The sequence below is a fragment of the Cebus imitator genome, unplaced genomic scaffold (assembly GCF_001604975.1).
Source record: "Cebus imitator isolate Cc_AM_T3 unplaced genomic scaffold, Cebus_imitator-1.0 Scaffold405, whole genome shotgun sequence".
Classification (NCBI taxonomy): domain Eukaryota; kingdom Metazoa; phylum Chordata; class Mammalia; order Primates; family Cebidae; genus Cebus; species Cebus imitator.
Window position 1 is genome coordinate 1043095 of NW_016107720.1, and position 16208 is coordinate 1059302.

Consider the following 16208-nt stretch of genomic DNA (forward strand, 5'->3'; position numbering starts at 1 on the left):
ACTGCCCCCCCAACCCTGCCCATGTGGCACCTGCTCATTCGTGAGAGGGGCATGTGGGCACGCTTGCAGAGGGACAGTCCGGGTGGGAGTGAGAAAGCTGACCTGTCAGGTGGGGTTAGAATGTGGGGATGTCAGTCTAGAGGAAACTGCTCTCTGCTCACCCATTGTTTTACCAACGGAAATGGGATAATTTCCTAACCTGTTTAGGACTTCCAGATCAGGGCAAGGGGAGCCTCAGAGCCTTTTGTTAGAAAATAGAAGCGTCTTCTCAGAACCTGAAGTGAGAAGAAGGGGCCCTGACTCCAGCTTTGGAACTAATCCATGCTGCTGCGTTCCTCTGGGAAGTTTGGGATCACAGCAACTGGGTGGAGGGAGAATTCAGCTCTTGCTCACTGGCTGCTCTGTGCTGAGCTCTGTACAGCCCATGAGACTGATGCCGAGGTGTTAGCCGCGTTGGCAAGGACAGCGGCTGCATCCTGCTCAGCCCCTCGCAGTCTCCGTCAGGCTTGTTTATCGGGGTGATGCTGGAAAGCAGTGTCTCCATCCTTCCCCAGCCTCAGTGATTCCTAACCTTTTGGCTTTACCCTTTGTAATGGGATCTTAGAGCAAATTCTTAAAAACTGGACCTGGAGTCCTGTGAAAAGATTTTGTCACTGCTGGCAGCCAGGCCCTGCAGCTGTGGAGCTAGAAATGAACTTCCACCACGGTGTGTCCTTGGGAAGGGAAGTTGTAGGAGTGCAAGTGGGTGCTCGTCCCAGAATCGATTTGCACAGTCTCCCCACTTCCGGGCTGAGTGGGGTGGAGGAGGGCACAGGTCGTTCCGGAGCACTGTGGGGCCTCTCCCTTCTCACGGCACCAGCAGCCTGCTCACAGCAAACCCCACTGTGACGCTAACATCCTCCCTTCCCTCCCTTTTTACTTCAAGCTGGCTACTCCAAGACCCTGGCATGAGGCTGAGGACAACTTACAAGGGCTTCACTGAAGCAGTGGACCTTTATTTTGATCACCTGATGTCCAGGGTGGTGCCACTCCAGGTACAAGCAAATGGGATCTTCTTTGATCTTCGCCTGTCTTCCTCTAGGTAGTGAATCATCCTTGGTTAGTTCTCAGACCAAGGGGCTTCCAGTGTTTTTGAACACAGGAACACGCTCTTTCCCACTGCGTGAGACTGATTACTGAGGGACTTGCAATAGTTGTCTTTTGAAAGATCTTGGCATTTCAGTGTTGTCTCACTTGGGTGTGTTACTGAAAGGACAGACAGATGTAAGCGCTCACGTTGTTACATATGGCACTGGAGAGACAGGGATGCCATGACAGCCAGGAACACCCATCCACTGGTGTCTCCATGTTGCCAGAGAGATAGAGATGCAGTGACAGCTGGGAACACCCATCCGCTGGCATCTCCACGGTGCCAGAGAGATGGAGATGCAGTGACAGCTGGGAACACCCATCCACTGGCGTCTCCACGGTATCAGAGAGATAGTGATGCAGTGACAGCCGGGAACACCCATCCACTGGCATCTCCACGGTGTCAGAGAGATAGAAATGCAGTGACAGCTGGGAACACCCATCCACTGGCGTCTCCACGGTGTCAGAGAGATAGTGATGCAGTGACAGCCGGGAACACCCATCCACTGGCATCTCCACGGTATCAGAGAGATAGAGATGCAGTGACAGCCGGGAACACCCATCCATTGGCGTCTCCACGGTGTCAGAGAGATAGAAATGCAGTGACAGCTGGGAACACCCATCCACTGGCGTCTCCATGGTGTCAGAGAGATAGTGATGCAGTGACAGCCGGGAACACCCATCCACTGGCGTCTCCACGGTGTCAGAGAGATAGTGATGCAGTGACAGTTGGGAACACCCATCCACTGGCGTCTCCACGGTACCAGAGAGATAGGGATGCCTTGAGAGCCGGGAACATGCATCTATCTACCAGTGTCCCAATAGCATTGTGGCTCAGTTCTGCACAGGTTGGAGCACATGTGGATTAACCTTTGCCTATAAGACTGAAGGACTTTTTGTGTATTATAAAATTCCCGTTGCTGACTTTATGAGATACTTCCCTCTGCTACCAAAAAGGTGCTGCATGGTACACATTTACTATTCAAAATGTGTGTTAAAGTAAATTTTGGGAAAGGAAGTATCTTAATATTTTATATAATAATTGGAAGCTGTGGAAAGCAGGAATGGGAAAAATCAACACAGTGGTAATGTCATAAAGAATGACATTGAGAAATTAGTACATCAATAAAAAATTAGTACAAGTCAGTGGTATGGAATACTCACTGCACACATAAATCAAAGGGAATTGCCAGATAAAACACACGATGCTCAGTTACATTTGAATTTCTGATAAACAAGGAATAATTTTTAAGTGTAAATATATTACAAATATTGCATGGGTCATACTTATGCTAAAAATTTATTTGTTGTAAATTCAAATTTAACTTTATGTCCGGTATTTTTGTTTACTAAATCTGGCAGCTCTAATCATGATAGGAGCAAGGAGCTAGAAGCCATTAGCCTAGATCTTGCTGGGAAGCTGGGGCCACTGAGGGGATCAGAAGGTTGTAAGAGTTGGGTGGGCAGCAGGAAGGCCATCCTGGGAGCAGGCTTAGAGGCACTTGCAGATGTACAGCAAATCACCAATGCTTCCTTCTCTTTTGAGACAGAGTCTCACTCTGGAGTTCCGTGGTGTGATCTCGGCTCACTGCAACCTCTACCTGCTGGGTTCAAGTGATTTTGCTGCCTCAGCCTCCTGAATAGCTGGGATCACAGGGGCTTCCCACCATGCCCAGATAATTTTTTGTATTTTTAGTAGAGATGGGGTTTCACCATCTTGGCCAGGATGGTCTCGATCTCTTGACCTCGTGATCCGCCCGCCTCAGCCTCCCAAACTGCTGGGATTACAGGCATGAGACACCGCACCCAGCCTGTGCACTCCCGTGCCCAGCCAATGCTTCTATTTCAAATAAATGATAACATAATTATTATTATTTAACTTATTTAAATTTGACATATTTAAATAAGAATGCAATTATTTTATTTTTGTTGCTGTTGTAGTGTGGTATACATAACATAAACATTGCCATTTTAACCATCTTTGAGTGTACAGCTCAGCGGCATTGAGTACACCCACACTGTTGTGTGCCCATCTCGACAGCCTTAGTTCAGGCTGTCGCCACCAAACACCTAGACTGAGTGGCTTACGGACCACAGAGATTCATTTCTCCCAGCTTTGGAGGGTGGGAAGTCCAAGGTCACAGCACTGGCAGGTTGGGTGTCTGGAAGGGCCCCTTTCAGGGCATATACGGCCATCTTATTGACAGAACCTTACATGGCAGAGAGGGTCAGAGAGCTTATAAGAGCACTAGCCCTGTTCGTGAGGACTCTGCTCATGACTAATCATCGCCTGAAAGTCCCACCTCTGAATACTTTCATGCTGGGGGTTAGGATTTCAACATGTACATTTTGGAGGAACATAGTCTATTGCAACCACTGTCTATCTCCAGACCTTTTCTGTCTTCCGCAATGTAAACTCTGTGCCTGTTAAACTCTCCATTCTTCCCTCTCTGCATCTCTTGACAACCATTGTGCTCTCTGTCCCTATTCATTTGATCACTTTAGCTACCAAATATATGTGAAATCACATAGTACTGTGACTGGATTATTTCACTTAACAGTGCTCTCAGGGTTCACCTGTGCCAGAATTTCCTTCCTTCTAAAGGCTGAATAATATTCCATTGTATGTATATAACACATTTGTTTATCCATTCATCCATTGATGAACATTTGGGATACTTCTGCCTTTTGGCCACTATGAGTAAGTCTGCTATGAGCATGGGTGTACAAACATCTTTCCCAGTCCCTGCTTTCGCTTCTTTTGGGTATATACCTAGAAGTGAAATTGCTGGATCAACTCGTCATTCTACATTGAGTTTTTTTAAGGAAATGCCATACTGTTTTTCAAAGAAATTGCACCAGATCACATTTCCACTGGCAATACACAAGCATTCCAATTTCACCACATCTTTGCCAACACTTGTTATTTCCTGTTTATCTGGAGAGAACCATCAGTGGTTGTGAAGTGGTCTCTCATGGTAGTTTTGATTTGTATTTCCCTAATGACTATTGGTGTTGAGCATCTTTTCATGTGCTCATTGGTCATTTTTATATCTTGAGAGAAATGTTTATTCAAGTCTTTTGCTCATTTTTGAATCTAGTTGTTTGTTTTTATGTTGTTGATTTTAGGAATTCTTTTTACTTTCTGGATATCAATTCCTTAACAGGTTCTTCCAGGACTAGGTCCTTCCTTTCAAGGCAGCAGCTTCCCTTTTGGCCCAGGGTGTGTCTAGAAGTGTCTGGAAGCTAGGGCCTAGAACGGGAACCTCCTGACTCTGCCAGTGCCCTTTCCTTCTGTGGCTGAGCATCTTGTATCCAAAATGCAAGGCAAAGTCCTCTTTACTCTTTGCTCTCCTCTCTTTAAGCAGAAGGAAGGAGCCACTTTTGTTTCTGTGAGCTGTGCTACCTGGGGTTGGGGGAGGGATGTGCAAGAACTCCCTTAGCCATGCCAGCTGGTGTCTCCTTAGACCATGTGCCATGCTAGTATACTGGCTGTAAGCCCATCCTAGCACTAGGAGTTGCCTAAGAATTGTGGTCTTTGTGTCCTAGGCTGCCTTTCATGTTTACCTGGGATTCCAGAGCAACTCAGTCCTTGGTGGTGAGGCTTGCCAAGAAACTCAAGTTCCAATCGCTAGGACGTGCAGTTTCTCTTTGGCTAGGGCTGGTCCAAGTGCTCCCTCTAGGTGGATGCTGGTGGAGCCCAGGATGGCTTCACTCTGTGCTATGACAAGGCAGCACTGAGTCCAATGTAAAGTTCCCCAGTCGCTGTGCTCTCCCTTCCCCAAATGCACAGATCCTCTCTCCTCATTGGTTGGTTGCTGCTGGGAGATGGGAGAGGGTGGCATCAGTGGTGTAAGACTGTCTCTCTTGCCTGCCTCAATGTCTCTTTTGTTGATATGAAGTTAAAACCAGTACTGTGACTGCTCACTTGAATTTTGGTTTTAGTGATGCTGCTTTTCTGTGTGCAGATCATTGTTAATACTTGATGTTCCAGCAGGACAGATGAACAGTGCTCAGGCTTCTATTCCACCATCTTGCTCCTTTGTCCCTGATTTTCTTTTAGTATTTTTTTGTAATGTACAATCAGTGTACACATATTTTATCTCCATGATTAAATATATTCCCAAGTATTTTATGGTTTTTGATGGTGTCTTCAATGGAATTGTTCCCTGATAGTGTATAAAAACAATGGATTTTTGTGCATCGATTTTATTTATCCTGCAAGCTGACTGAATTATTAGCTGGATAGTTGTTTTTTTTTGTTTCCAGGGTATGGGGATCTGTACTGCTTTCTGCATTTAAGATCATGTTGTCTGTGTACAGAGATAACTTCTTCTTTTCCAACTTGGATGCTTTTATTTTTTTCTTGACTGATTGCTCTGGCTAGGATTTCCAGTACTATGTTGAATAGAAGTGCTGAAAGCAGGAATACTTGGTTTGTTCCTGACCATGTAGGAAAACTTTTCAGTCTTTCAGCACTGAATATGATGTTGGCTGTGGGCTTTCCATACATGGTCTGTATTATGTTGAGGTAGTTTCCTTCTGCTCCTAGTTTATTGAGTGTTCTTTTTCAATCATGAAAGAATGTTGAATTTTGTCACGTGGTTTTTTCTGCATTAATTGAGATCATCATGTGGGTTTTCCCTTTAATTTTGTTGATGTGGTATATTACATTTATTTATTTATTTATTTTTTGAGATCGAGTTTTACTCTTGCTGCTCAGGCTGGAGTGAAATCGTTCTATCTCTCTATCTCAGCTTACTGCAACCCCCTCCTCCCAGGTTCAGGTGATTCTTCTGCCTCAGCCTCCCACGTAGCTGAGATTACAGGCGCCCACCACCACGCCCAGCTAATTTTGTATTTTTAGTAGAGATGGGGCTTTACCCTGTTGGTCAGACTGGTCTCGAACTCCTGACCTCAGGTGATCCATCCAACTCGGACTCCCAAAGTGCTGGGATTATAGGCATGAACTACCTTGCCTGGCCTTCATTGATTGATTTTCACATGGCAAATCATCCTCGCATTACAGCAATAAATCTCATTTGATCATGGTTTATAATTCTTTTAATATGCTGCTGAATTAAGTTGGTTAACATGTTGTTGAGGGTTTTTGCATCAGTATTCATTAGGACTGTTAGTCTGTGTTTTCTTATAGTGGCTTTTGTTTGTAATAAAAGGAAAAAGTGTCAACTTGTTTTTCACATTTCTGTATCCAGCAAAACTCATAAATGAGGGAAAAATTAAGAAATTCCCAAAGAAAAGCATAGAGAGCTCATTACTGTATTCTACCTTACAGAATAAGGTAGGAAGTGTTCCTTCCGTTTCAATTTTTGGTAAAGGTTTGAGGAAGATTGGTGTTTTCTTTAAATCTTTGGTAGAATTCACTAGTGAAGCCATCTGGTCCTGGACTTTTCTTTGTTGGGAGGTTTTTGATTACTGATTCAGTGCCCTTACTAGTTATGTGTCTGTTCAGATTTTATATTTCTTCATGATTTAGTTTTGGCACAGTATGTTTCTAGGAATTTGTGTGTTTCATCTAGGTTATTTAATTTGTTGGTATACGATTTGTTCATATTCCTCTTTTGTAATCCTTATTTCTGTAAAATCAGCAGTAATATCCTCACGTTGTTTCTGATTTTAGTTGAATCGTATCTTGTTTTCTTAGTTTAGCTACAGTTTGTCAGTTTCATTGATCTTTTCAAATAACTCTTGGTTTCATTAATTTTTCTATTCTCTCATTATCTGTCTCTGCTCTAATCTTTATTATTTCCTTCTTTCTGCTACCTTTGAGTTTAGTTTGTTTCCCTTTTTCTGTTTTTTTAAGGTGTAAAGTTAGGTTGTTAGTTTGATACCTTTTGTCTTTTAAATATATTTATAGCTATAAAATTTCCCTCTTTGCACTGCTTTCACTGTAATTCATAATTTTGTTTTCATTTTCATTTTTCTCAATATATTTTCCAATTTCTCTTGTGAGTTCCTTTTTGGACTATTGGTTAAGATTTTATTATTTCCACATATTTGAATTTTTCAGAATTTTTTTCTTGGCTATTGAGTTCTAGTTTCATTTCATTTTGATCGGGAAAAATAAAACTTTGTATGATTTCAATTTTTAAAATTTATTAAGGCTTGAGGCTGGGCATGGTGGCTCATGCCTGTAATCCAAGTACTTTTGGAGGCCAAGACAGGTGAAACACTCGAAGTCAGGATTTAGAGACCAGCTTGGCCAACATGGTGAAATCCCTTCTCTACTAAAAAATAAAAACAATTAGCTGGTTGTGATGGTGGGCGCCTGTAATCCCAGCTACTTGGGAGGTGGAAGCACAAAATTTGAATCCGGGAGATGGAGGTGACAGTCAGCCAAGATTGTGCCACTTCATTCCAGCCTGGGTGACACAGCGAGACTCTGTAATTTTAAAAAAGAAGAAAAATTTATTAAGGCTTGTTTTTTGGCTTAATATATGATTTATCCTGGAGGGTGTTTTAAGTACTCATGAGAAAAATGTGTATTGTGCTATTTCGGGGTGGAATGTTTTATATATATATAAAAAAATATATGTTAGGTCCAACTGGTCCATAATATTGTCCAAGTCCTCTATTTGGTTACTGCTTTTCTGTCTGGTTATTCTAGCCATTACTGATATTCAGATATTGAGTATCCTACTATTATTGTAGAGCTGTCTATTTTTCCCTTAAATAAATTTTGCCAGTGTTTGGCTTATATACTTTGGAACTCTGGTGTTTGGTGCATATATGTTTATAATTGTTACATCCTTTTGGTGAATTGAACCTTTTATCATTATATATATTTTATAATGTCTTTCTTTGTCCCTCATAACAGTTTTTGATATAAAGTCTATTTTGTTTGATATTAGTAAAGCCACCCCTGCTCTTTTGATTACTGTTTGTGTAAAATATACTTTTCCAACCTTTCACTTTCAACCAATGTGTATCCTTAGATCTAAAATAAGTATGTTGTAGACAGTATATAATTGGACGTGGGTTTGTTAAAAATCCATTATGCCAATGTATTTCTTTTGATTGGGGAGTTTAATATATTTACATTAAAAATAACTACTGATAGAGAAACACTTACTTTTGCCTTTTTTTTTGTTTGTTTTCTGCATCTCTTACAGCTTTTTGACCCTCATTTCCTCTATTACTGCCTTACTTTGTATCTAGTAGATTTTTTATAGTGACACTTTTTTATATTCCCTTTTAATTTCATTTTGTATATATTCTATAGATATGCTCTTTGTGGTTAGCTCAGGATTATATATAATATACTAAAGTTTTGACATTCTGTTTTAAATTAATACAAACCTAACTTCAATTGTACATAAAAACCCTACTCCTTTACAGTTCTGCCCCTCCAGTTTATTTTACTGATGTCACAAATTATGTCTTCATATGTGGTGTACCCATTAACTTAGGTTTATAATCATTTTTATCTGTCTTTTAAATCTCATAGAAAATAAAAATATACATTGTAATTAAAATTATAATAGTATTTTAAAATATATTTTTCATGTGTCTATCTTTACTGGAGAACTTTGTATTTTCATCTAGTTTCATATTACACTTGCATTTTTTCATTTCAACTTTAAGTGTTTTTTTCTAGGACAGGTCTGCTGTTAACAAACTCTCTTAGCTTTTCTTTGGGAATTTCTTAATTTTTCCCTCATTTTTGAGTTTTGCTGGATATAGAAGTGTCAAAAAAAAAAGCTGACACGTTTTCCTTCCAGCACTTTGACTATATCAGCTCATTGCCTTCTGGCCTGAAAAGTTTCTGGCTGAGATATCTTTTATAGTCTTATTGAGGATCCCTTGTATGTGACCAAAACTTTTGTGGCATTCAGGAATCTCTTTTTGTCTTCAATGGTTTGATTATAGTATGTCCCTGTGTGGTTCTCTGGAATTTTTGAGCTCCTTGGATTTACATAATCATGGTTTTTCTCAAATTTGAGAAGTTTTCAGCTATTATTCTGCATAAATAATCTTCCTACACTTTTATCTCTCTTTTTCTTCTAAGATTCCCATAATTATTATTAGTCTGCTTGAAGGTGTTGTGTAAGTCTCTTAGGCTCTGTTTACTTCTCTTTGTTCTTTTGTCTCCTCAGACCTGATATTTCTGATAACCTATGTTTAGGTTTGCTTATTCTTTCTTTTGCCTGTTTGAATCTGCTGTTGAATTCCTCTAGTGAATTTTTAAATTTAGATATGGTATATTTCAGCCCCAGAAGTTCCTTTGGTTCTTTTTAAAAATAATCTCTGTTCTCTTGTTGATATTCTCATTTTCTTCATATTTCATTTGCCTGCCTTTGGCTCCTTGAGCATATTTACAACAGCTGTTATGATCTTGCTCTACTGAGTCTGGTATGTGTGTTTCTTCAGATACTGCTTTTGGAGATTTATTTTGTTCCTTTGATGAGTCATATTTCCCTGTTTCTTTTTATGTCTTGTGATTTTTTGGTTGAACATTGGGCATTTGAAAAAGTAGACACCTATTTCAGTTTTTGCAGTTTTTCAGGGGAACCCTCACTAATTAACGGGCCCCTAAGCCCAGAGATCAGCCCTGTGTGAAGACTTAAGAGCTGATCTTTTCTGGGCATGTGTTGTCTGTATCTGTGTGTGTGCTCCTGTCCCTACCTCCCTGGTCGCTTTCAAGTGTCTTTGATTCCTAGAGAGTCTCACTCCCTTCTACTTGCGGCCTTAGATACTCTTCATTTTCTTCTGCTTGTAATTCCTTGCCCCTAGGCATCCAAGGGTTTGTAGTCCTCTGGTAGTTTTCATATGCTGCGGAACCTGCCACTGCCATCTTTAGCTTCCAGCCTGAAGTCCAAACTATGCTGACGATTCTTGTGTGAGCTCCATGTCAGACAAGACAGAAACCAGTACATTGGGCAGAACACGTTAGAACATTGTAAACAAGGGACTTGGAAGTTGGGACGAGTGATCTTGACCACACCATACTACACTGAGGAGGGGGTGGGGCGAGAACTTGTGAAAACCTCATAAAATTTTGTACCATTTTGCATATGGCTTTTTGGTTTGATTTGGTGGTCACTTGTTTGCTTAAACACTTGACTGGTTTCCAGAGCTCCTATTAAGTTATTTTAGTCAGTTTGGAGTTGTTTGTTTAATGTTTTCATGGGAGAACAAAGGCCTGGTGCTTCTTCCTCCACTGTCTTATTGATACTACTCTTAATTATATACCAAATCTTTTGAGATTTTAGTTTTCAAATGGGATATTTTGCTAGTCATTGGTGATGGGCATCGTGGATTCGATACTACAGTTCCCCTACAAACTCAGCTCCTGGTTGTCCGTCTTTTCTCCCCAGTACAAGCGTGGGGGACCCATCATTGCTGTGCAAGTGGAGAATGAATATGGTTCCTATAACAAAGACCCCGCTTACATGCCCTATGTCAAGAAGGTAAGAGTCCTCTTGGCGTGTTTCTTTATATTCCTTCCTCTGGTGTGTGTTATGGGCTGTGGTATGACAGGTGGGTTTAATATTTTTATCATATTAATACGTCTTCCAACATCATTTATTAGTGAAATTTCTCCATTGTTTTATTTCAACAGGGTTGTCACTTATTTACTTGCTGATTGAATTTCATCTGGGAATTTCAGTACACACGTGGTGTTGCAGGGGCTGGGAATAAAGGAATTGGCTTAATTGCACGGTGATGATTAGGAAGGCCTCCTGGAGAGGCTGCTTCAATTCCAGCATCCAAAGCAGTGGTTCCCAGCCCAGGCTGCATACTGGCTTTATCTAGGGAGTTTTAGGCAATCCCTGCAGCCAGGCCATGTACCATACCAAGCCAATAAGAATTCTTGGGGTTCTCAGTCATCTCATTTTAGTGTGTAGGGAAGGCTGAGAGCCACTGACTCAATGCATGACTGGCCAGGGAAGGGCAAAGCCACACTTAAAAGAACAGGCTACAGTTCAGATCTGGTTTCTGTCCCTTAGTAGTTGAGACTATGAAAAAATACCTTGAGTTTTTTCTAAGCCTCCTTTTTCTCTTCTATAAAGTGGGACTAATAAGTGTATTCACCTCTACGAATTGCGAGTATGATGTAACATCACACAGCTCAGTACCGTTCTAGTAAGTTGTCAATAACTGAGACCCTGACGGAATCATTGGCATTTGTTGTGTAGTACCTTGGAGGTGTGGCCGTGGTGTGGACTGAGGAAGCGTAAGTGGTTGCAGTGACTCCACCTGTCTGAGGGCTGGATGGCTTTGGGCCTTGATGCCCGGGCAGCATCCCTTCTGCTGTGGCATTCAGAGCATTTTTCATCTGGAAATTGATTCAATCCCTCCACATGGGACACTAGGGCTCAAACCCTTCAGCTTGTGGGTTTGTATGTACTCTTCCCCTTCTCACCTGCAGAAAGCCCTCTTAGGAGGGAGCAAGGCCGTGTCCAGGAAGGGTGGCATTCCTCAAGCTGGAAAGGGGCAAGGTCCATCCTATGGCCATGCCCAGCCATGGCTTGGGGTAGGCCACTCCTCCAGCTTCCTACAGAAAGATCCCATCCTGGCACAGGACTTGAAGTGTCTCCTGCTATACCCCATTTCCTCAGACTGTCTGTTGGGCCCCGGTGCCTCTCAGCAGTTGTTGACTTAGTTACTCACCTGCAGAAGAGAGCCCCACGAGAGGAGAGCAGAGCTCCCACAGCGCCGTCCCTCCACTCATGCTTCCCTGGTGTCTGGGCGGAGGTATTCCTGTGTGACTCAGGTGGGCAAAGAGAAGCAGTGGCGTCCAGCCTCTGTGTTCCTGAAGCTCTGAGGAGCATGGCCCGGCCTCTCTGTGAAGCTGCTGGGATGAGAGAACAGGTGCCCGCCCCAGGCTAGCTTGGGGTCTCCAGTGCTCAGGAAGAAGTAATTATCCCTTAGGGGGTGGGGTCAGTAAACTAATGCCCAGGAAATGTTAAGTGTGTGTGTATGTGGTAGGGACCTAAGTAAACACTTCTAAACATCAGTGCATGACTCATTACTGTGAGGTGGTAAATGCAGGGCTCTTGATAAATCCCACATGGCCTCATGGTTGAACTCTGCAGCTCCATTGTGCCGAGGCTAGAGCCCCCTCTGCTCTTTCCTTCCCAGTGTGTGAGACTGGACATGAGCTTTATTCGCCCAGCAGATGATCTCCTTACCTCCCCACTTCCAAAAGACTTCAGCGGAAATAAACAGTCTTGTCATAATATCTGCAGGGAAGATTACAGGAAGACCCCTTTGCTGGGGTTTCTGATCCAAAAACGCCCAGAGCCTCAGAGCAGAGCCTCTGGTTCTGGGTTCAGGCCTATGTTGCATGGGCCCTGTTACCTGTGATGCTTGACTTCACCCCTCCAAGGTGCGTCTGTACTGTGAAGATATTAACTGTGAGGCTTGCGTAGGACAGTCGTGTACAGTGCTGAGTGGAAGGCCTGGCGTGGCAGTGACTGCTCTGTGGACGTCAGGGGACATTCTGCGTGGTTACTGTTGTCATTGCCTCTCAAGCACAGCGTTCCTTCCATTGCACTCTGCTTTATAGCCTGTGAGGATGCTTCCTGCTGTTCTGGGCATGAGCAGCACACCATGGGCATGTGAAAGGGCATGGTGGGCCCTCCTGCGCCTTGCCATCCCCCAGACCCACACCGGCCAGCGTGGGGAAGGGACAGGCCTGTTGCTTGTGGTGTGGGTGAAGGGAAGGATGTAGGTGTCATCCTGCAGGCCTGACCCGCTTGCTGGAGCCCAACAGACAGTGGCGGGTGACACATGGCAGCAGGCTTCCCTGAGCCAGCTGTGGCGTAGACCCGCTGAGGCATGGTAGCTGGCCTATGGGGCACCTTCCAGATCTGGAGTAACCAAGGGCTGCCCCAGCTTGCCGGCCCTGCTCCTGCTGCGATGGGAATTCATGCTGATTGGAGCTGTGCTGAGCATGGCCGGTGCAGACGGCAGGAGACTTTTCAGTTTTCAGCAGAGAAATAAATGCTTTATTTGACATTTCTCCCTCTAGCTCTTCAGGCTACCCCACCACAGCTGTGTGTCACTGCAGAAGCTCTGAGGAGCCAGGGCATACGCGGACTTATCTGATCTTCCCCTGCAGGCACTGGAGGACCGTGGCATTGTGGAACTGCTCCTGACTTCAGACAACAAGGATGGGCTGAGCAAGGGGATCGTCCATGGAGGTACCCGCACTTGCATGGGGCCATGTAGGGCAGCAGTGGCCCTGGCCAGGCTGCGTGCACTTCCCTTGTGGGACTGTGACCCAAGCAGGAGTGTCTCTGGTGCCTGTTCTTTTCCTGTGTGTGTGGCACTGGGCTGCAGAGGGTTGGAGGGTCCGTGTGAGAGACCGTGGTGCATGGCTGGCTGGGTGGCTGTTTTCCCATCCTGCTGGGTGCTCAGGCTTTAAGGGCACTCTGAAGATGACTATGGGCTTCTTGTTATCAGAAAATTGCAGCTCTGTTTTTCCCAGCGGCGTGGACCCTGAACCTGGTAGTGACCGTGAGCTCCTCTCCTATCCGCCTGGCACCCAAGCCATCCTTAGCTTTATCAGCCAGTGTGGCTGGAATTCCACAGGCCTCAGCGCTCACCTGCCAGCAGCGCTCCTGGCCTGCATTGCTGCAGTAGCATTTTCACTGCCGACTCCACAATGTGTTCTCAGCATAACAGCCTCTGCATGCCTCTGAAAATGTCGTTTGGATCATCCTACCTCCTTCTGAATGCCAGCCATCCCTGTCTCACTCAGAGTGAAGTGCAGGTTCTGGGAATGACCTCGAAAGGCGTCTCCACTTGGCCTCCAGGACCTGGCTGAGCTCGTTTCCTGCTCCTTCCCCTTTGCTAACTCTGTTCCACCCTCTTTACTGTTCCTCCAACACCTGGAGCCCCAAACCTTGGGGGCTCTGCTCTTCTTCCAGAGAGCTGCATGGCTGTTCCCCAAAGTCACCTTCACAGTGAAGCTTTCTCTAGCACCCACTTGAGGTTGAAGCTCCTCCTTCCTGGGGCTCACCCAGTACGTCTCCCTGCTTTCGTTTTGCACTCTGACATTCGGGGCAGTTTACTTCACTGATCTGTTTCACCTAGCAGTGCTCTTGGCGGGCCTTGGGCTTCGGCCGCCTCTGGCTGTGCTCTAGGGCCCAGGCGTGGTTTGTGTCCTGGGTGAGGGTAGTTCCCTCCCATTGGTTGCCGCAGGGCCCTTCCTGCAGCCTCGTGCAGTGGTGCTTGTGTCTGCTGTAGCACATCCCACGCTTTCTTTTCCTTCTTTTGCATGTCCCTTCACAGACCGAGCTGCTGGAAGATCTCTCTATATCCCTACAGCAGCACCTGGCATGTGGCTGGCACTCAGGGAGTAAAGGTCCATGAATGGGGAGGAAAAGGCTTTTGTCCCCAGGCAAAGTGAGTTAGTCAAGGACCCAGACCCTGTGTGTCTGGTGTGAGGAGGACCAGCGGTGATTCCCAAAGTTTCCACGCGGTGGCACTGTCTCCCCACCGTGCTTCTAAGGCCTGCTCCAGGCTCCGGAGGGGCTGTGGCTGTGTGGGAGACGCCTTTTCATGCTGGGGCACGTTTTTAGTGCTTGGCCGCTTCCCGGTTACAGGCCTTGCATCCAGCCAGGCGTCTCTGCTGCTTCTCCCTGTGGCCCTCCCACCTCCAGGCACCCACCTGCATGCCCCTGGTGCCACCTGCTGCCTGGAATGATTTTTTTTTTAATTAAAAAATTTAAATGGTCTAAAAGTGAAATGATAGAAAATGTTGGTAGAGAAATACAGTGTTGCCTGCTCTTCATCACATTCTCCAGAAATGACCATTTTCAAGTCTGACTTTTTCCTGGGATATTTTACTTCTTAATTCTAAATACTGTGCACATAAAATCCTGCCTCATTTGCTTTAAAATTCTGCCTATTGATTTCTTGTTCCAGTGGGTGATGAGTGTTCTTTCCTGCCCTACCTGCACTTTCCTGCCAGTGTGGCTGTTCAGTCCTCAGGGGCGCCAGCGAGGGCCTTGTGGGTGTGTGACGACGGTTCACTGTGAACACCTGCCACGTGGGTGATGCCCTGCACAGTGCCTTTGAATTCTCAGGGTGCCAACCTGCTCGCTTTGCACTGTGCTTAGTTTTCTGTGTAACAATTCTGTTTGTTTTTCTTTTCATTTCAATTCTCTTTGCTACCCTCACCCCCCCTGCTGCTTTCTCTTTTAAGCAAATGCTTTGTCAGAGAGGTCCCAGACACCTGTGCTGGTGCTTCTCCGGTCCTATGCCAGTCTGATTCTGCTGGGTCTGATCCGGCTGTCTGGAGGCCTCGCTCTCATGGTTCAGGCCTGCATGGTGGCGGGCTGCTGCATGGCAGCATCCCACGTGGAATCCTGTTTCCTGGAGTTCCACAGGCATTGCTCCAAGACTCCTGGGCACTTGCTGTTGCTGCTGCAGTACAGGACACTCCGATTCCTGAGCCTTTCCTGTGTCCTCTCCCTTCTCGTCCCTGCCATGTTCTTCAGGGAGACGGCCCTCCTTTTCACGTGGTGCTGCGAATCCTGTGAGCTTGCACTGTTACGCTCCCTGTGTGTGTCTCTGATGGCATTCCACCCTCTTGTCCTTGGGTCTTTCGGTCATCCTGGTGTTTGTGTATTCAGTGCTCGTAGTGATTCTCTACGTCTTTTTATTTTTCTTTCTTAAATCTCTTTGCCCTTCGGTTTTGCTTTCTGAGTGACTTCCTGAACTTTTATCTTCCAGTCCTCCCATCGTTTCCTGGGTCACATTTTTCTTGAATGTATTTCTCTTCTCACAGCATACTTTAAAAATGGATACTGCCTTTCTTATTTCTCTCCGAGGGTAGTTTGCTTTTAAAAAAAACGCTGCCTGTATTCCTCCTAACCCCACCCCGCGCCGCCCGTGTTCCTGTCTCCTGTGCTCCCCGTGGTCCTGTCCCCTGTGCTCCCCGTGGTCCTGTCCCTGTGCCCCCCGTGGTCCTGTCCCCTGAGCTTCCCGTGTTCCTGTCCCCTGCGCTCACCGTGGTCCTGTCCCCTGCGCTCACCGTGGTCCTGTCCCCTGCGCTCACCGTGGTCCTGTCCCCTGCGCTCCCCGTGGTCCTGTCCCCTGCGCTC

The 16208-nt window shown here is 45.2% G+C and overlaps 1 protein-coding gene across 2 annotated transcripts in view; it reads left to right on the plus strand.

Annotated features, from left to right (window-relative positions):
- Positions 1–16208, plus strand: part of GLB1L2 (galactosidase beta 1 like 2) — a 44287-nt gene that overhangs the window by 14440 nt on the left and 13639 nt on the right. For both annotated transcript variants that reach the window (XM_017509070.1, XM_017509071.2), the window contains exons 5-7: positions 926–1034; positions 10467–10559; positions 13217–13298. In XM_017509070.1, the coding sequence (XP_017364559.1) occupies positions 926–1034; positions 10467–10559; positions 13217–13298 (284 nt within the window). The remainder of the gene's footprint in view (positions 1–925; positions 1035–10466; positions 10560–13216; positions 13299–16208) is intronic.